The 17,204-nt window shown below is 31.9% G+C and overlaps 2 protein-coding genes across 4 annotated transcripts in view; one reads left to right on the forward strand and one right to left on the reverse strand.

Moving 5' to 3' along the window:
- The window catches only part of LOC108744817 (anaphase-promoting complex subunit 11), a 42,210-nt gene that overhangs the window by 10,506 nt on the left and 14,500 nt on the right, over positions 1–17,204 (forward strand). The window lies entirely within an intron of this gene.
- LOC108744815 (arginine kinase-like) lies at positions 2,333–4,871 on the reverse strand. The gene is made up of 2 exons (XM_018480756.2): positions 3,401–4,871; positions 2,333–3,231 (listed from the first exon to the last, which is right to left on the reverse strand). The coding sequence occupies exons 1-2, from the start codon at positions 3,889–3,891 to the stop codon at positions 2,526–2,528; spliced, it is 1,197 nt and encodes a 398-aa protein (XP_018336258.1). The 5' UTR covers positions 3,892–4,871; the 3' UTR covers positions 2,333–2,525.

The raw sequence follows: 17,204 nt of genomic DNA on the forward strand, positions 1-17,204 counted from the left end.
TACCGGTCCTATTAAACTCGAAGGTAAATATTACATTTTGAGAATCCTTTATTTTCTGTTTCCACAACGCCTCATCACGGTCAGTGTTATTCAAAAGTCTTAAGCAACCGATAAATGGAAGGAAGTCTGGTTCTTTGTTAATTGTGCATTCACCTGTTCTGCGGCTATAGTGTAGTATAAAAAGTTTGAAAGTTTGCTTCTCTCTCTTTTTCTCTTTATGTATCAACTTGATACGGCGTCCTGCGTTAGTTTGTTTTTGTTGATATTTGTTCTAGTTTTCGTAGAGTAATTTTACGGAAACGCCGACGGTTTGATGAGAAACTAAACTCGTTCATTGAAACAATAGAACATTAGAACGGTATTATCTAACCAATCAGAAGGTTCTTTACACCAGGTGTAATGTCGCTAATGAGAGTCAGCGTCGCTGCTCTCGTTTTGTGTCGGGTTTTTAAAAATGAATTTTTTAATCACAATTTTTCATTGCTTTAACGTGAACCCAGGACCTTTGTCTTTACGCACCGATGCTCAAAGCCGACGGTCCCGGGTTCGATTCCCGACGAGGGTGTGACAACAGTAACAATTTTTCTTCATTAACTTGCGATAATTTATAGTGGATTAAAATTAAAAATTAATTTTTACATTAATATTTAATACTAACCACTATTGAATTTCAAAGTGTTTCATATACTATTAATATTTACTACCATTCTAGTTTCATACTTGCAGTAGAAGTTGAATGTAGTACCTAATGTGGCCTTTAATATTTATGCATATTAACCGTAAAATTCCTAAAAGGTAATATTATTACATTAGAGGTTCAGCGGTAAAATAATAAAAAACAGTCGACCCGATGCCGTAAGTGATTACAGTTCGCGAAGCACGAAACCTTTAATTGGCTTAATTACATCGCCGCCCCTGTCTTGTCTGACTGTTGCTAAACCGGACGTTGCAAATTTTACTTTTCCATTCTTTATTTCGTAAATCACGCACCGTGTAACGTAAAATGAAAAGGAGTCAAAACAAATCGTTCACGCTCATAGAAGTTGTAACAGTAAATCGCTTTACACGCCGAGAGATGAAATACATTTTAAATGTCAAGCAAATTTTAATGTTCTACCAAATGGAGTCTTTCAAAAAAATAAATGATTTGATTAATAGGCCACTGAGCGTCTGTACTTTTTTTGCAATTTTAAATCTCCCCTCCGATTCTACTAAAGAGTTTAGGCATTACGAACTTTAACAATATTACTGAACTATTTTTACTCGGTTACTGTTACAAATGTTCATTGGAGTTTATCGTGTAGATTATTGTCGAGTATCATTACCCATTATTACAAATTAATGACGATAATAGTCATTACAAATTACTTACTGAAACTTGTAGCATGAATCATATTTATTTTACAAAAACCTTGATCTATTGTATCGCAAATGCCTTCAACATTGCTTCATTTTATTCTTTTTCTACTTCAGGCTCAAATTATCACAAGAACCTGCTCACCAATTCGTGGCAGTTTTTATTTACTGTTAGGGTTGTTTAAAATTCATCTGGGCAACGAATTAGCATTAAATTGCTTTTGTTGGTGTTGGTTACGGACACACATTGCATGGTTATTTTGTCGCATATACACTTGAAAGTATTAGGCATGATTTGAATTCGGAATCGCGAATTCGACCCAAAAGAACGAAATCCGTTTTGGAAAAAACGAAATCTGAACAAGCCTTGTTTTCTTTAAAGTATATTAACGCGACTAACTTATTTATATTATTCTATAAGAGTACAGGAGAACTGTTAGGTATGTAAAATTCTATTTTTTAATCACAAAAATAACGGATTCCAATGGATTTATGAATAATATACAGGCAAGTAATAAAAGCGGATTGCAATATTTACGCGTATGTGAAATTTTTGATCTCGTTCAGGTATTAATCAGTAAAATAGATAATATATCTAATCCTTAATTCGCAGTGAATTTGTTAAAACATATTACTTACCATGGTTATACGCATATGATTTATAAATCAATCAAATATTGCGCTTTCCAGTCATTTTACCTATTTCTTCTATTGCTAACAGTGATTAGCAGCAGATTAAACTACATACTTGGTTAATTAACACAAATTGGTGATTATATTTTAGCAGATTTTAAACAAAACATTTCGTATTTTAATAGAAAACAATTATAGAAATTAGAAAGTAATACAACAACTATGAGCAACTACTGACTACCGAATTTATTAACAAAATACATATATTTTAAGATTATTTCTTAACAGCTTTACATTTTTAAGCTGAATTTAATTATTGAATTTATTAATAAAACCACTAATAGTTGTTATGATTTATTTAATGTTATATTTTCATATAATCATAATAATTTCACATTTTACTAGAGAAGCACATCGAAAATTACATCATAATAAAAGAACAGGTAGGTACATCACAGTATTACAATACCATTTAAATGATCATACAACATTTTTGTTATGCAATTGTCAGTCATTATCATAAATAATTTCTTTCATTAAGATTGCTCTTCAGCAGATGTTTCTTCTTTATTTGCTTCGGCTAATAGCGCTGCTTCTGCAAGTGCTTTCTCTTGTAGTTCTTGTTCTGCGCTGATAATTTCAGAAACACCGTCGCAAAACTCTTTCATGAATTGAAATTCCGTTTTGCCCAAACTGAACTTATTGGAAATCTGGTAATAACAAACCCCTTTGGGGTGGTCTCCCGGTACTCGCTTGATAACTAAATTGCGCTGATCTGCGATGCTTTTAAAAATGTTTTTTTGGCGTGGCAAATAACACACTTTAATCTGAACGGAAATATTGAGTGTCGTTCCTAAACGAGAGGGACAAAATGTTAAATAACCCAATCGTCTGTTTCTGCAAAAGTTGAGCTGTTTCGTGAGTGAACCGATCCCTTTGTACAGTCGACGGTACACGTCTCCGATGTTTCCGTTTTCTTCAATCGATATTACCCGGATGTGGTCTTTCTGGTTCACCCAAACGACGAAGTCGAGATTGTCATTGTAAAAAATCCCACGGCCGGATGGCCAATAGTTATAAACATTTCCACTCATAAGTATTGGATTGGTATTTTCGAAAAGTATATGGTCATTTCGGAATTCTTGTACTTCTTCTTCTGACAATATTTTTAAGGGACGATAAACGCCCCGTAGCTCTTCTGGTAGTGCCTTAAAAGCCCTTGCAACGATCCTTTGTATCTGTCTGTAAGAATAAGTGCAATTGATTATTTCGTATTATGGCTTTTGAAATTTTGATTAACGAATACTTTCTCACACAGAGATTGATACTTATTCAGAACGTTATTTTCCCTTTTGTTGGGCAGATTGTAATTTATAAGAATTGTCCTGGATCTTACACTATTATTTTTTACCTAAAATCGTGTTTTTCCAGCTGTGAAATAAAGGGATAGTATGATAAGTTGCGGGAAACTGAAATGCGAACACTCCTAATATATTTTTCATCTGGATCAATGTTTTCAATGGCATTTACGTCGCCCCAACGAGGATACGGGTGTAATGCGTTTGGTTGAAAACCCATGTGATAGTCCTCGATAATGGGGTTGAATATATTCGCAAAAATTTTGTAACTATCCGGTTCTGGGGCATTTATACCAATTAGAGCGTCATAGTTTTCCAATCCACTTTTGATGCATTCTAGTAAAGTGATGCCTTTATGGGTTCGTATAAATTTCAACGAATTGTACAAATCGCGATTTAAATGCTTTCTGAGCAGTGACTTCGAGTTAGATTTGAGGAGATTTTCGTACAATTTTTCCATTTTTATCAATTTTTCTGCATCGATAAGGCCTTTAACGCACCACGTGTCGCATCTGCGAGAACACCCTATCATTTTGATATCCATTTTTGTCGAAATTTATTTGCTCTGGAAATTTAGAAAAGTTAAATATAATAAATACAAATTAAAACTGTCACTCTAAATTTTGTCTAACCTATAAATTTGTACTGGGTGGTTACTTAAAGTAATGGTAAAGAGTAATAATTCACATTTAGAAAATAGGAGTTTTAATGAAGCACAAAAGCAATAACAAGACGACTTTTGTTCTTAATTTTGGTTTAATTACTGTAGCTTTAAATAAAACACAATTACAGCCATATCTTTTCAGTTCAAAACCCATGAGTAGCATTTTGGTTTTAAATCTTTACCTTTTTAATATTGTGGTGATTTCAGAGGAATAAGTCAAATTAGTAGATATAACAGGATTAGGAACTTTCATTAATATCTTCATGTGCAAGTTAGTCTCATTATTCCTACTAATTCTAAGCTTCTATAAAAAAAATATACCACTTATTGCATCCATAACTATCGTGTCATAATTCACGTTGTTGTTCCAATAGATTAAAATTGTTGTTTAAAAAAAAAATATGAAAAATTTTCTAAAAAAGCTCTTTTTTCTTTGTAAACCTAATGTACACGTTCGTCGCTGAATAGTCTCCTATTTCAAGCATTGCAAGCATTTTTGGAATTGGCTGTATCATTCGACGGTGAAATCATATTCGACATTCTTTCCACTTCTTTCTGTTTATGAATTATACAAATAACTTGTTTTTCTTGTTGTGGAACGCTTTATGGTGTCCGCGGTGGAAAGATTAATGTGAATATGTGAGGATGAATGAAGTTGTGGCGACACATAATGTTAACATACAAACAAGAAAGAAATCTTCTAAAACAGTCGCTAACTTGTATGCAATTAAAAAGGTAGACAATTATTTTTGTATCCTAGAAAATAGCATTCAACGAAAGTAGAAAGCATATATCACACCGTAATTGACGTACTACGTGTATGCAGTGGGGCAGCGGTCGGGGAACTTTTTTAATCATTACCCCAAAATATTTTTGTGTAAGTTGATATTACCCCATGGCGAAGAGCAAAAAAAAAACGAAATCGCCTCTTTTTAGCATCTTTCATATTATAGCCCCCATGATAATTTTGAAAAGAAAACAATAACTAAAAATTTAATTTAGACATCATTTATTCAATTTATCAATGTAATACCTAGTAATACATGACGGTAATAATAGTAATATAAGTAATATAAAGTTGAAGAAAAAAAAAATTCGCCCCCACAGAAAATATAAGTAAATGATAATTTCTGGCCTTCATATGTCGCTAAATTGTTTAAGTTGAAAAAAATATATACTTTTTACTCACAAAACTTTCATTTTTACCCCCAAAAATTTAATTTTTACCCCATTTGGGGTAATTTACCCCGGTTCGCCGACCGCTGCAGTAGGGTGACCAATAGAATCCAGGCACCTGTTACCTCACCGCTTTTCTCCTGTTAGCCCCCTTCACTCTAGTTTATATTTCTATGTGCACAATATGCAACATAAAACCCACCCATCCCTTTTTCAATTTAAAACAGTCTAAATTTTTTGGTTTATCGTGCTAGTAAAATGAATCAGAGTTAAAATGAAAAGGTTGTTTTGAAACATATTCTCATTTAAAATTTAACTACCTGTATATTAATGCGTTATTATCTTATAGATAGCTAATGGACGAACAGGTATACAAGTTATTTCGTATTAATGTGTGTTGGGAAAGTAGTCGGTTGGCATATTTTAAAAATGACCTACTGCATATTTGCGCGAAACCTTTGAACGATCGGCGTTTTCTAGCGTCATATTTATTACTTTACACGGCAACGGTTACCGCAAAAATCGACTTATTTAATTGAACACCGAAGTTAAGGGGTTATTACTCTCATAACTCTTTCATTAATTTAAAGCTGGAAGTTAAAAGTGAACTTCCTTGGCTTTCAAACAAATATCGTTTGTAAGCGTCTCTGTATACATACACACACATGTGTTGACTTGTTGAAGATTGACCCGTAAATTTCGAATAAATTGTCACGTTTAATTCCACTTTTTTTTACGAAAAAAGTGCTGCTTCTAAAATTGGCTAAATAGTCGTTCAGGCGGTTTTTAATAAAGCGAAAAGTTGCACTTCGTATTGTATGTTACAACTTTAGTAATGATGTGTTGATACTCAACAGTCATTACTGTCACTATTGTACTTCTGAAGATGACGTAAAATAAAAAATTGAGATGTTCTAGTATATGTAATTTAATAGACCGCAATTACGATATTTTGGATTAACCTTCATGTACCTATGGGCAAGTAGTAGATTATCTTATCTAGGTATGACTACAAACAGTGAAATTGTCATGTTATTGCAGATTCCTGAAACAAAGCTAAACATTTTGACAAATAAAATTGTAAAAGATAAAAGTTATTAAAGGCCAACGTACAGACAATATTTTCTGCGAAAATTTTAGTATAAGTATGAACTTTGTTGTTGTTACATAAAAGTATAATTTTTAATTGCATTTATTGGGTGTCCAGCAAGCAGATATTTAACTTTCTCCAGAAATATTTTTTTGCGAAATTAAATACCAAATTCACTTAAATTAATATTGTGATTGCAAAAGCTGTGTATGTAATTTGTATATGTCCTTCACACACTATCTCCAATGTAACATTTCCATGTTAGGTGGTTTCTGCTAATTAAATTATCGATTATTAGCAAAATTATACACATTTACCGGTACGATGGCAGTAAACAGGTGACCTGTGCTTCTATTTCGTATATTTATCTACCCACATGGACATACATATTTCAAAATCTTCGGCCATTTAAATAATTTTCTAACAGTATTATATAATTCTTTAACAGTGTTATCGGATATTTGATGATATTTGGGAACCGCATTTACAAGAGTATAGGCAAATTAGTTAATCTGTTACTTGGTGTAAATTTTTCTTCATTGCTAAGAGCGTTTCTAATCAAATTTCATTTAAATTACATATTAGTTGTTATGCACTTTTAGTTTACGTCTCAAATATGAATAATTGTTCAATCTAAATTTTCAATTGTGATGCTTCGAATATGATGCAGTAAATAGTGGATATTTACGTCGAAGATTCATTTTTGTTATCATTAAATATACTGACAGATAAGATAAAGTAGTCGGTAATGCGACTTGGTGCGCGTAATATATAATAATAAATATCAGTCAATATTCTAGGATTATTATTATTATTATTTGATTTTATTATTGTGAAATATGAAATCATGATTCTGACTGGAACGATAGTTTTTACAATTAGTGATACATTACAGAAATAGAGGCCTCAAGGACAACGTTTTATATGTTTCTGAATCGTTATTTATATCTTCTTTTAAACAATGATGCAAGACGCTATTTAGATTCACTGTCCAAAAGATGTCTTTGAAAACAGCGCCTATCTATTGAAATAGACGGAAAATTTTGATATGATAGAGACAGTCAAAGTTTTTATTTTATTTCTTAAAGCATTTTTAGAACATAAAAGAAAACCTGAGGTTACAGTTCTAACAATATGTTTTACATTTGTAAGATATATTGGCCGTTAGAGATACAGGTACGTTTTTTATTTTTACGTTGAATAAAGCAACATAATTCAAGAAAAAAATATGAACATGACACTGAGAATTATTCTATACTTACAATGTTTTTATTAATTTTTTTAAAAGTCACGCCTTAATAATTTGACATTGAAAGGGTATTTCTTTTCTTACAAAGGGTACCTAGAAAACACACATTCTTTGGATTGGATCGCTCACAGTTTATCATCAATTTAATTTAATGATTGCGTTAAGCCGGTCAAATTGTTCAGCATTGTCCTATTGGCTTGTTCGCATTTAAATTTAATGATATAACACAATCTGAGACGTTAACTAGGCTTTTGTGTGCTGTGGTACGTGCTGAGCGGATTTAAATAATAATAAGTAATTGATTTTGTCCATAATGAGAACAAACTAGAAAGTGAGTTAGTTTTGAATAGTCGTAAATGCTGAACAAGTACATCAGTTTCATTTCGTTGATGCATTTTATAAAGTAAAGAAATATAGGCAGACGCGACGTTTATTTACTACCTGTCATGCACATTTTTTGCATCAAAATAACCATATTCAAGAAAACACACTATTCGAAGACGTTTCTTTATTTTATTATTTCTCTTGCATAAAACTGCACAGAAAAGTTTGTAAAACTTTTTAACCGTGATAACTGTTGCGGAAAAAGCTCTTAGACAATTAAAAAATGAGAACCGTGAACACCTGGTACTTCCGCTCGAACTTTCCACCTGTTAACAACATCCGTAGATTCGTTTAAATCTTTAAAATTACATGTCATGCCAAAAGATGAGCTAATGACTCCCCCATTACAACCATGCTACAGCTATTACAGTCAATTAAAATACCTGTTGTGGTTCTCCTTGCCCAGCAGCGTAGTACTTTAAACACTTTAAAGATGTTAACATAATGCAATCTTTCATTGCACAAGAAATATAAGAGTGTTAAATTCCTGTTATTAATATATTTAGACAACACTTGCTTTTACACTTTTAGAAAGGATTGATTACTAATTGTTTTTACTCAATTTTTTTGGAATTCTGCTAGACGAGTTTAGGTAGATTAAAGTGACGGAATTTCTAGAGTACATAATCTGCTTTCTAATTTTTTAATTTTAAACAAATTGCTTCAAACAAGAAGATTTTTTTTCGTAGAGAAAATGTAACTATTCTACCGTTTCTTCACAATATGCATGTCATTTGAATATAGGTTCAATAATTCATAAAAATCCGTAAAAATGGGTTCTTTAATTAGTAATTTGTCTTTTGACTGTAGTGTGACTATTTACTAGTTACTAGCTACCTAAAGCAATTTAAATCCGAGCACAGTCGGTGTATAATGGTCGTTTACTTTCACTTTTAATATTAATTTAATGAGTAATTCGTCAATTGAAAGTTATAAGTTATCAATGGCTTCCGTCACGCAATAACCGGAAGTTACGTAAATTGGCGGAATAATTGATTAGTGTTGATACCGAATTAGTATTGGAACATGTCTATAAATGTTGATCAGTTAAATTTATTGTCATCTATTAACGCTTTTACACAATTAAAACGTGCTCGAGTGGTTGTTTTTTATTGTAATCCGTGGATGCTTTACGCAGTAAAAAAAGTTGAATTTATTTATTTAATTAGAAATTCGAAAACAATTATTAAAGGTGTAGGACTCTGTAAGAGCGTGAAACGTATACGGTGAGCGCAACGGAAAAGAAAGGGTTAAAAGTAATTAAGATGTGGTGTTAAAAATGTCATATTGAAAAGGCTAAAAATGAGGATATATATTCGAATTAATGGGAAAACGGAAGGAGTTATGAAAATTAATATGAAATAGGTGGGACTGGTTGGTAGAATAGCTTCTTGGGCTTAAAGGACTAGTTAGAGATATATTAGAAGAAGAAACAGGAGTTAAAAATACCGAATAAAAAAGGTAGAAATGAGGAGGTATTCAAAAAAATAGGTAGGAAAACGGAGGGAGTTATGAAATTTAATAAGAAATAAGCGAGACTGATTGAAATATTCACAAATTCTTTTGAGAAACAACCACTTTACATTGTTTCAACAATATTAATTTCGGGTACAGACCCCAGAATTGATCTTGGTGAATACGTAACTCTATCGAGATATTCACAAATCCCTCTGAACAATAACTACTGTACATCATTTCAAGAATATTAACTAAAATTTGTTAATAAAAATCACACAGATTCTTCTTATATCTAGAGTATAAGTAGCCAATTTTGATATTGGTTTTATTTTATTGTGTGCAGTGTTCTGTAGGATTAAGAAATTAGCAGTGTTTATAGAAATTTTATTTTATCATCAAGTTCATTAGAGCTAATTTTACGTAATCCTCAGAAGAAAAGTATCATAATAACCGACATTAAATTGTTTATGACTAAGAAAATATCTGCGTCAATATACTTGGTTATTACCAGAGTCTAACTAGCACTTAATTTGGTTTTAATGAATGGGTAAAGGTACTAAAGCAGGAGTAATACCATACGTTGCAAAAGAGAAATGAACACAAGTATGTAACATGCACTTAGGTATACATTTATGGTATTGTATGTATATGTATATCCATATTGGCAACACTGCGTGTCCCAGTGAACGAGTCTCTTTAATGATCTTACGCGAAACCCAACATCGCGAAAACCAGTTTAATTCGCCGAATAACCCATAGCCCTAGGCAGGGAATGTATTTAAAAACTGTCCGTGTTCTCTGCCTCTACTTGCCTCTTTTGCGGAGGTGTGTGTATGTTGCATTTGGCCGAAGATTGCTTTCGATACACCGAAGGTTGTAATAGGTAACTCACCAATTATAATAACATGCACATCAAGAAAATAATTGATAATAATTACCTAAATGCTGGGTAAAACGGTCGCGAAAGAAGCACGAAGAATGCGCGATTGAAATTTCCTATAGTGAAACAGGCAGTTGTTCTTGTGTTCATATGTTTTTTCGATATAAATATATGCATAGATAAGTATCACCTTTGGTTTTAATGAAAATGAATTACCTTTGTTTAGAAAAAGGCATAGGTATGATTCTGTTAGATTGATTGGTAATTATACTTTGACGACTTTAGTCTAATCCTAAAAGGAAAAATATTTTGAATTTATCGAATAAAATATATTTCGTCCATCAGTTGAACTATAATCTTCCCTATTCTGTTTATTCCACACTTTTTTTCAAACATTCTAAGAATATGTACAGGTTGGTATATGTATGTTAAAACTGCTATCTCACACAATTTCTTTTGTAAATTATAATTATTTCCTTTATTGTCTCTGTTAGGTATAAGTACAAAAGTTTCTTTCACCGTTTGCAATTTGCTTTCTTCATCATCTACATAATACGTAGTAAGTACGTTCTAAATCGGCGCCCATTTGTTCTTTGTAAACTGCATTTAACATTCATGTAAGACAGACCAAGGTGCAAAGTATTCGGTTGTGTTACTTTTCACCAGCGATCTACATTGTTTAGGGTGTGCTGAAGATATTAATACCACGAACGTGAAGTGAATGCCGTGCTTTCAACCTGCAATCACTGAATTATGCTCATTGTAAAGCGATTTTTTACCTTGTTAAAATGTTGTCTGTGTTTTACTAACTCGAAGTGTATATATTACCCTCTGGTATTCTACTAAAAACACGAATAGAAACTTATAAACTGTTTTTCGAGCAAGGGAAGTAACACACACAAAAAAAGTGACGAACTATTTACCTAACTACAAGTTTGTAGGGAACGAAAAATTGATATGCATGTTCTGGTGAAATAATCTGTCCTCAGTGATAACTACATATATACAATAATAAGATGATTGTATGTATATAGGATGGTTCATCATCATAGTAAGGTCGTCAGTCCTAAGACTTCATATAACACCACATTTCGAACACTTCTAACCTTAAAGAGGATGGTTAAGAATAACAAATTACATAGAATAATAATTAATTACTACTTTAAGTAGTGCATGAAATTAAGAAAGAAACGTTTTTCTGTTTAATATCGACAAAATTTACCTTTCCTTTTCGGTCAGTAAACGAAGTGGAGTGCTTATTTTGCAAACAGATGCAACGAAAGTATGACCAACTAAAAAATTATTGCAAGGCCACAAAAATTGTAACGGTGTCACGCACCGGTGCATCACGTCAATTTTTATATAGATGAGAAATTGACCAGAGGGATTTTGAAACAGTTCAAGGCACTTGATGTTGTTATATTTATGGTACGAATTGGGTGGGAGATGTCGATGTGGATAATCAAAATTGAAAAGCGGAAAAAAGTGTCGTGACCATCAGGTTGATTTAGTTTAAAAACGAAAATGTGTTGCACAAGTTTGAAATCGGAAATGGATTTGTAATACAGATTTTGAAACTGGTCCTACTTATTTTATCCAGATTGAATCCATAGTAAAATTATTGCACATTTTATTTCTACTGAGTGCATATAAGGGATAATGCCTAGTTCCCTCCCATATACCTGTTTTTAATTAGGGTTAAAATTTTCCGTATGTCGAATTCCCTCCTAATTATACATCAATTGCCTCCCAACGGCGGCGGACCTTGAGTGCTAATTGCCACTATAAAGTCATAAAGGGTTGTTTAAATAATACAGCCTCACATCACATATAATCTTAATATATTAAAGACACCACAATAACAATAATAATTTTATCGGACTACCCTTCTATTGGTCAACTACAAGACAAACTAGAATTAATAAAGTTTTTCTGGATGATTGTATCAAAAAGCTAGACGCACACGAATTTCCAAACATTGAATTTGTTAAGGTAGTGGGAAACCATTTTAAAATTAAATAAATAATCAATACAGCCTCACATCACATATTAATCTTAACATTATTCATATATTATATACACCACAATAACAATAATAATTTTATCAGGCTACCCTTCTATTGGTCAAATACAAGACAAACTAAAACTAATAAAGTTTTTCTGGATGATTGTATCAAAAAGCTAGACGCACACGAATTTCTAAACATTGAATTTGTTAAGGCAGAGCCGGGTAAACTCGGCTCTTTTGACTCCCTAGTGCTTCTCAGGTATAGCCAAGGAGCCCCTTATTGATCCTGCGAGTTCCGGTGAGATGATTCTTTCCTTATCTTACCCTTTCCATTTCGTAGGTGAGTCCCCTNATATTTTAACCAAAACTACCTGCGGGAGGGAATTCGGCATCACCGTATATAGGTACCTTTTAATTGCAGGTAAAATCGAGTTATTTTTATTATTCAAAAGTAACACAAATGGAATTTAACTCTAATCTAATTTTATTGATCTAGTTACATCTTCACGATTTGTTTTTAGTGCGTAGGTACATTTCTTATTTATGTGAAATACAACAAATGGCAGTTTTATTGTATAGGTAACATTTCGGTTGAAAGGTAATTTATTATGTAAATACTCTGACCTTGTTTCTCATTGCGAATTTCCGCCTTATAATCGTCAATTTATCTAATGCATTATCCGTCCTGTCCACTCTACCCTATTGTATTCTGTTCCCTAGTCATTTATAAAAGTGATACAGGTGCATATACATACATGTCCACTTGCAAAACGTCTAAAATCGGCCACATATTATATTCGTAGGTAGGGAAGGTTACTGTTAATTAGGCTGATAAAATAAATGGGTTTCCGTCAATTTCCGTATTATAAAAACCACATTCAATCATTTTGATTGTATACCAAGCCCCTTACGTATTATACATGTACGTATAGGTAGTGCGCGTTGATAACAGTGCAGTTTTTACATTCCTATTTGTACTTCGAAGCGTAACCAATTTAGCGATTGAGGTTTTTGATTGACGCAAATAGAAAGGTCGACCACCGTACTTGGTTTTTCGTTTGTTGGTGAAATAGCTTTTCCTTTGTGTGCTAAAGTATTTACGCCATAATTTGGTTTTGCCCGTAGTTGTTCTTTACCCAATGTAATTAGTTTCAAAGAGTATTGTTTCTGAAGGAGCTGCTGATGGTTAGACCTGTTCATTAATTAACGTAATTCTAATTTGATTTTTTAGTTATATTTCTCAACGATTTGTTAAAAAAGATAAGCAAATGCTTATATTTTTATAATCCACTGACTTAGGAATAAAATTGGACAACAACTAATAGCTTTACTTTTTATTTCTTTAGAACTATAAATACTTCATTTTATTTTCCTTGTAATATTTGAAAAACCTTTTCTTCAATAAATATGTTGTTATTAGATGTTCGGTCCTTGTTAATTGTATATAATCATTGTGTATAGTCATTGTATATATTTTTGTAATATTTAGAAGACGTGCTGTAAGTTAAGTTTTATATTTATATTAGTTTACGATAGTTGTTAGTTTGTACAAATTTTTATTATCACTTTGAAGATATTTATTCATAGGCACGCCTGGGAATTTCTTTGAACTGGACATCAACAAACAGGGATGGTTCNTAAATAGAAGTAACATTTATCCACATAAACCTGTGTTTACCCAACATTTCATTAATTTTAAGTTTTACTTCAAGGTAATTTCGGAGCTCATTAGTACAAGTAGTGCTTTCTCAGTTAGTTACACTTGAATTTATTTCCATAGAACCAAATTGAGTTGACGTGAAGAATTTTTGACCTTAATAATTCCAAATAAAATGCTCGAGTATATTACAGAATCTTGTATCTAGTTAATTTCTCAAGAAATGTAGGTGATGATGTGGTCCTAATTAATTTCCTAAATGAAAATGTCACCGTCATATTTCCAGCATTCAGGCCTAGTTATATCAATTAATGTTTAACTGAGGTCCTACATAAATGTCGTCTTAATGAAAATTTAATATTGTAACGGATATAAATTATAACACGTATTACGTTTGGAACTAGAAAAATGCAAACCTATTGTTTGCATTTACTAAATAAATAGATAAAGAAAAAGAACTTGATTTGTAATTTACATTTTCAACTTCTATGTGAAGATTTTGTATTTCATATGGGTTTTTGTCAACAAATACAGTAATAAAATACCATATAATTTTCTGTGTAATTAACGATTTATCAGACAGTAAAAATGTTCAAATAGCAATGCAGATATAATTTATTTTTTGTTCGATATATCGTAAGGTTTTTAACCGGAAAATTGATCCTGTGGTTTTGTTATTATTTACACATGGCATTTTTAAATACATTATTGCCAAGCAGGTAAAAATCTTCTCTGGAATGCACGTCTTTATTATTAGATGATATCTTGTTTATTCTACCTGACTGAATTGCTTAAGATCAAGTGTCATATTCTTGGAAATTGGAAATAGTTCGACAACTTCATATTAGTGCCTGAAATTTTAATCGAATGGAATGTTTATCTCGTCCTTGTTGTTTTGATGGCTGCTTTATGAAAATCTAAAAAAATTATGTGTTGAGTATATTTTTGTTTTCAAGAAGTGCATTTGTAAAGGAACTCAATTGTATCGTGTGCAAAATCCTACATAAAAATCTAAAATTCGTTTTGATAACTAAAGTGTTATCGTCAGTTACATACTGTAGAGAGACTAATTTTTGATTTCCTTTTACGTTGTTACATAGAATTTTAGCTTTTACTATTTTATTTCGTTTAGTTCTACAGAAGTCGATTTGATTTTTATTTTCAAAACTATTGGAAAACGTTTACAAAAAATATCAGTTCAAAGATTCTTAAAATGTATTTGTTCTCTATTACATATAAAAAGGTCTATGGACAACGCCTTAGACAATTAGAGAACAAATTTTTATTATTGGTTTGTTTGTTCCTTACACAAACCGTTGATGGACATCTACAATGCATACATAATTAGCTACTTAAGGTGTAATTGTCATTAATTGATTTCAGTTAGGTGTCCGCAGCAATACAATTAACTGTTACAATTAGTCGATTCGTTACTTTTAGTGTTGAAATCGGTTCACGATTTACATCTTAATTATCTAATTAAATTTTATCAATCAAAGTTGCCCTTAATTGATGTACTGGTACCTGATGTTGTGAAATAAAAATCTTGTCATTCTCTTGTTAAAATGAAATACGTAGTAAAGTTTCCGTTTATTTGTTATATTCTTGTTCTACTGGTTGTAACGTATTTTAGTGTACTAAAAAAAATAGGGAAAACGTTTTTTCGTTGTGCGGGATACTCTCTGGAACAACAGGAAGGACGGTCAAAATTTTTTTATTTGAATGCTCTTCGGCGAAGGTTTCAGGTGACATATTTATCAAAACAAAACGGACCTTATACTGAAAATTTTACACTTTGTGTTTTTTTAAGTAGCTTTAAGTTGAAACATTAATTGGATGTAAATTCTTCTGACACTGTGTATGTGAAAGTGATTTAAAGTCGATTATTTTACGGGCATTAATAACGTTTTTCTCACGTCGGAAACGTTGGGTTTTCTCGTGAAATTTCATCTGCTGAAATCGTGCGTGCCTTTGTATAATAAATTGTGTATGTGTGTATATGCATTAGCGAAAGTGTGCGCAGAAAAAAAAAAACGATTACCTATGTGGTTTTGGATAGAAGAAGAAAGTCGATTATAATGCGGAGGTATCACAAATGTGGCGTCCGCAGCTATAAACGAACCCATACACATAATACGTTGTCCTGTATAAATGTCAGGATATCTATCCATACATACATAGTACGTATGTATCTGCATAGTCGTGTGTAGTATCTGTCGTATTCTGAATTTGGTTTAACAATAAGTGGCACCTGTTACATCGCTTTTGACGAACTTTGAATTCATGACCCGTTTGCCGAGGTTTCTCACCAGGTGCAAAGACGAATTTTACATAGTTACAGTAGTAGTTTATTTTTGTTCATTTGTCTGTTGATGTAGTATGTAGATAAGTATGTATAAATGTTGTAGTTACTTGATAGTACATGCGATTGTTTTATCCAGCTAATCTGAATACTTGTTTCGCGTGGATGAGCACAAAACATAATACAAAAGTATATGTACGTATAGGCATCTACCTGTGAAAGATACTTATCATTAGAATAAATACGTACGTATAAGAGTCAGATGTATTTAATTGAAGATCATAACAATTTGTTGAGAATGGGGTGATCCAGACACTTAGGATTCGGTGAGTGTGGTTCTCCTATTGTATTTGCCGTTTTTGGTGGCTGATAATCTACTCCTTGGTAAGGAAAATAAAAAGAGTAGGAAAACTGGTGATGATCTTAAACTATCTCAAATGAAAATGAAATTTTCCAACCTGTACAAACGTTGTACGTTGCACGCCAAATTAATATTGTGCAACTAATTAAATCGGATCGATGATTTCGTTGAAGAATAAAAATTCACTGTTTTATTTAAAACATTTAATTGGACTTCTATTCTAATCACTAAAAACTAAACTTCAACGTCTAAATTATAACTATCAAATTCGTCCAACAAAGAAAACTATTTTGGATGGTTACTGGATGCAAAACTTACTTGATTGAAAGATGAAATGTGAATGTTTTACTCTTAATGTACTATGAACTCTAACTGTGAACAGGTAAACTGCTGAATATTATTGTAGCGGGGGTGAATAACTAGAAATTGAATATAATATAATACAGAATATGGAAAGCCCTATCATTAAATATAAGCACAATCGTCATACAACATTTCTTTCCAGTTTATAAGGGTTCTACGAATACCCAGGTAAAATGTAAACTGGTCCGGCTTCACTAACTTAGACACTATTTAAAATTGCAAATATGAATTTAAATTAAAAATATTTCATGTACAAAAAAAAAGA

This window comes from Agrilus planipennis, unplaced genomic scaffold (genome assembly GCF_000699045.2).
Source record: "Agrilus planipennis isolate EAB-ADULT unplaced genomic scaffold, Apla_2.0 scaffold35, whole genome shotgun sequence".
NCBI classification, from domain to species: Eukaryota; Metazoa; Arthropoda; class Insecta; order Coleoptera; family Buprestidae; genus Agrilus; species Agrilus planipennis.

Coding starts and splice junctions, on each gene's coding strand:
- LOC108744815 (XM_018480756.2), bottom strand. CDS start 3,891: ATGGATATCAAAATGATAGGGTGTTCTCGCAGATGCGACACGTGGTGC. Junction 3,232..3,400: donor CTGGAAAAACACGATTTTAG/GTAAAAAATAAT, acceptor TTATTCTTACAG/ACAGATACAAAGGATCGTTG.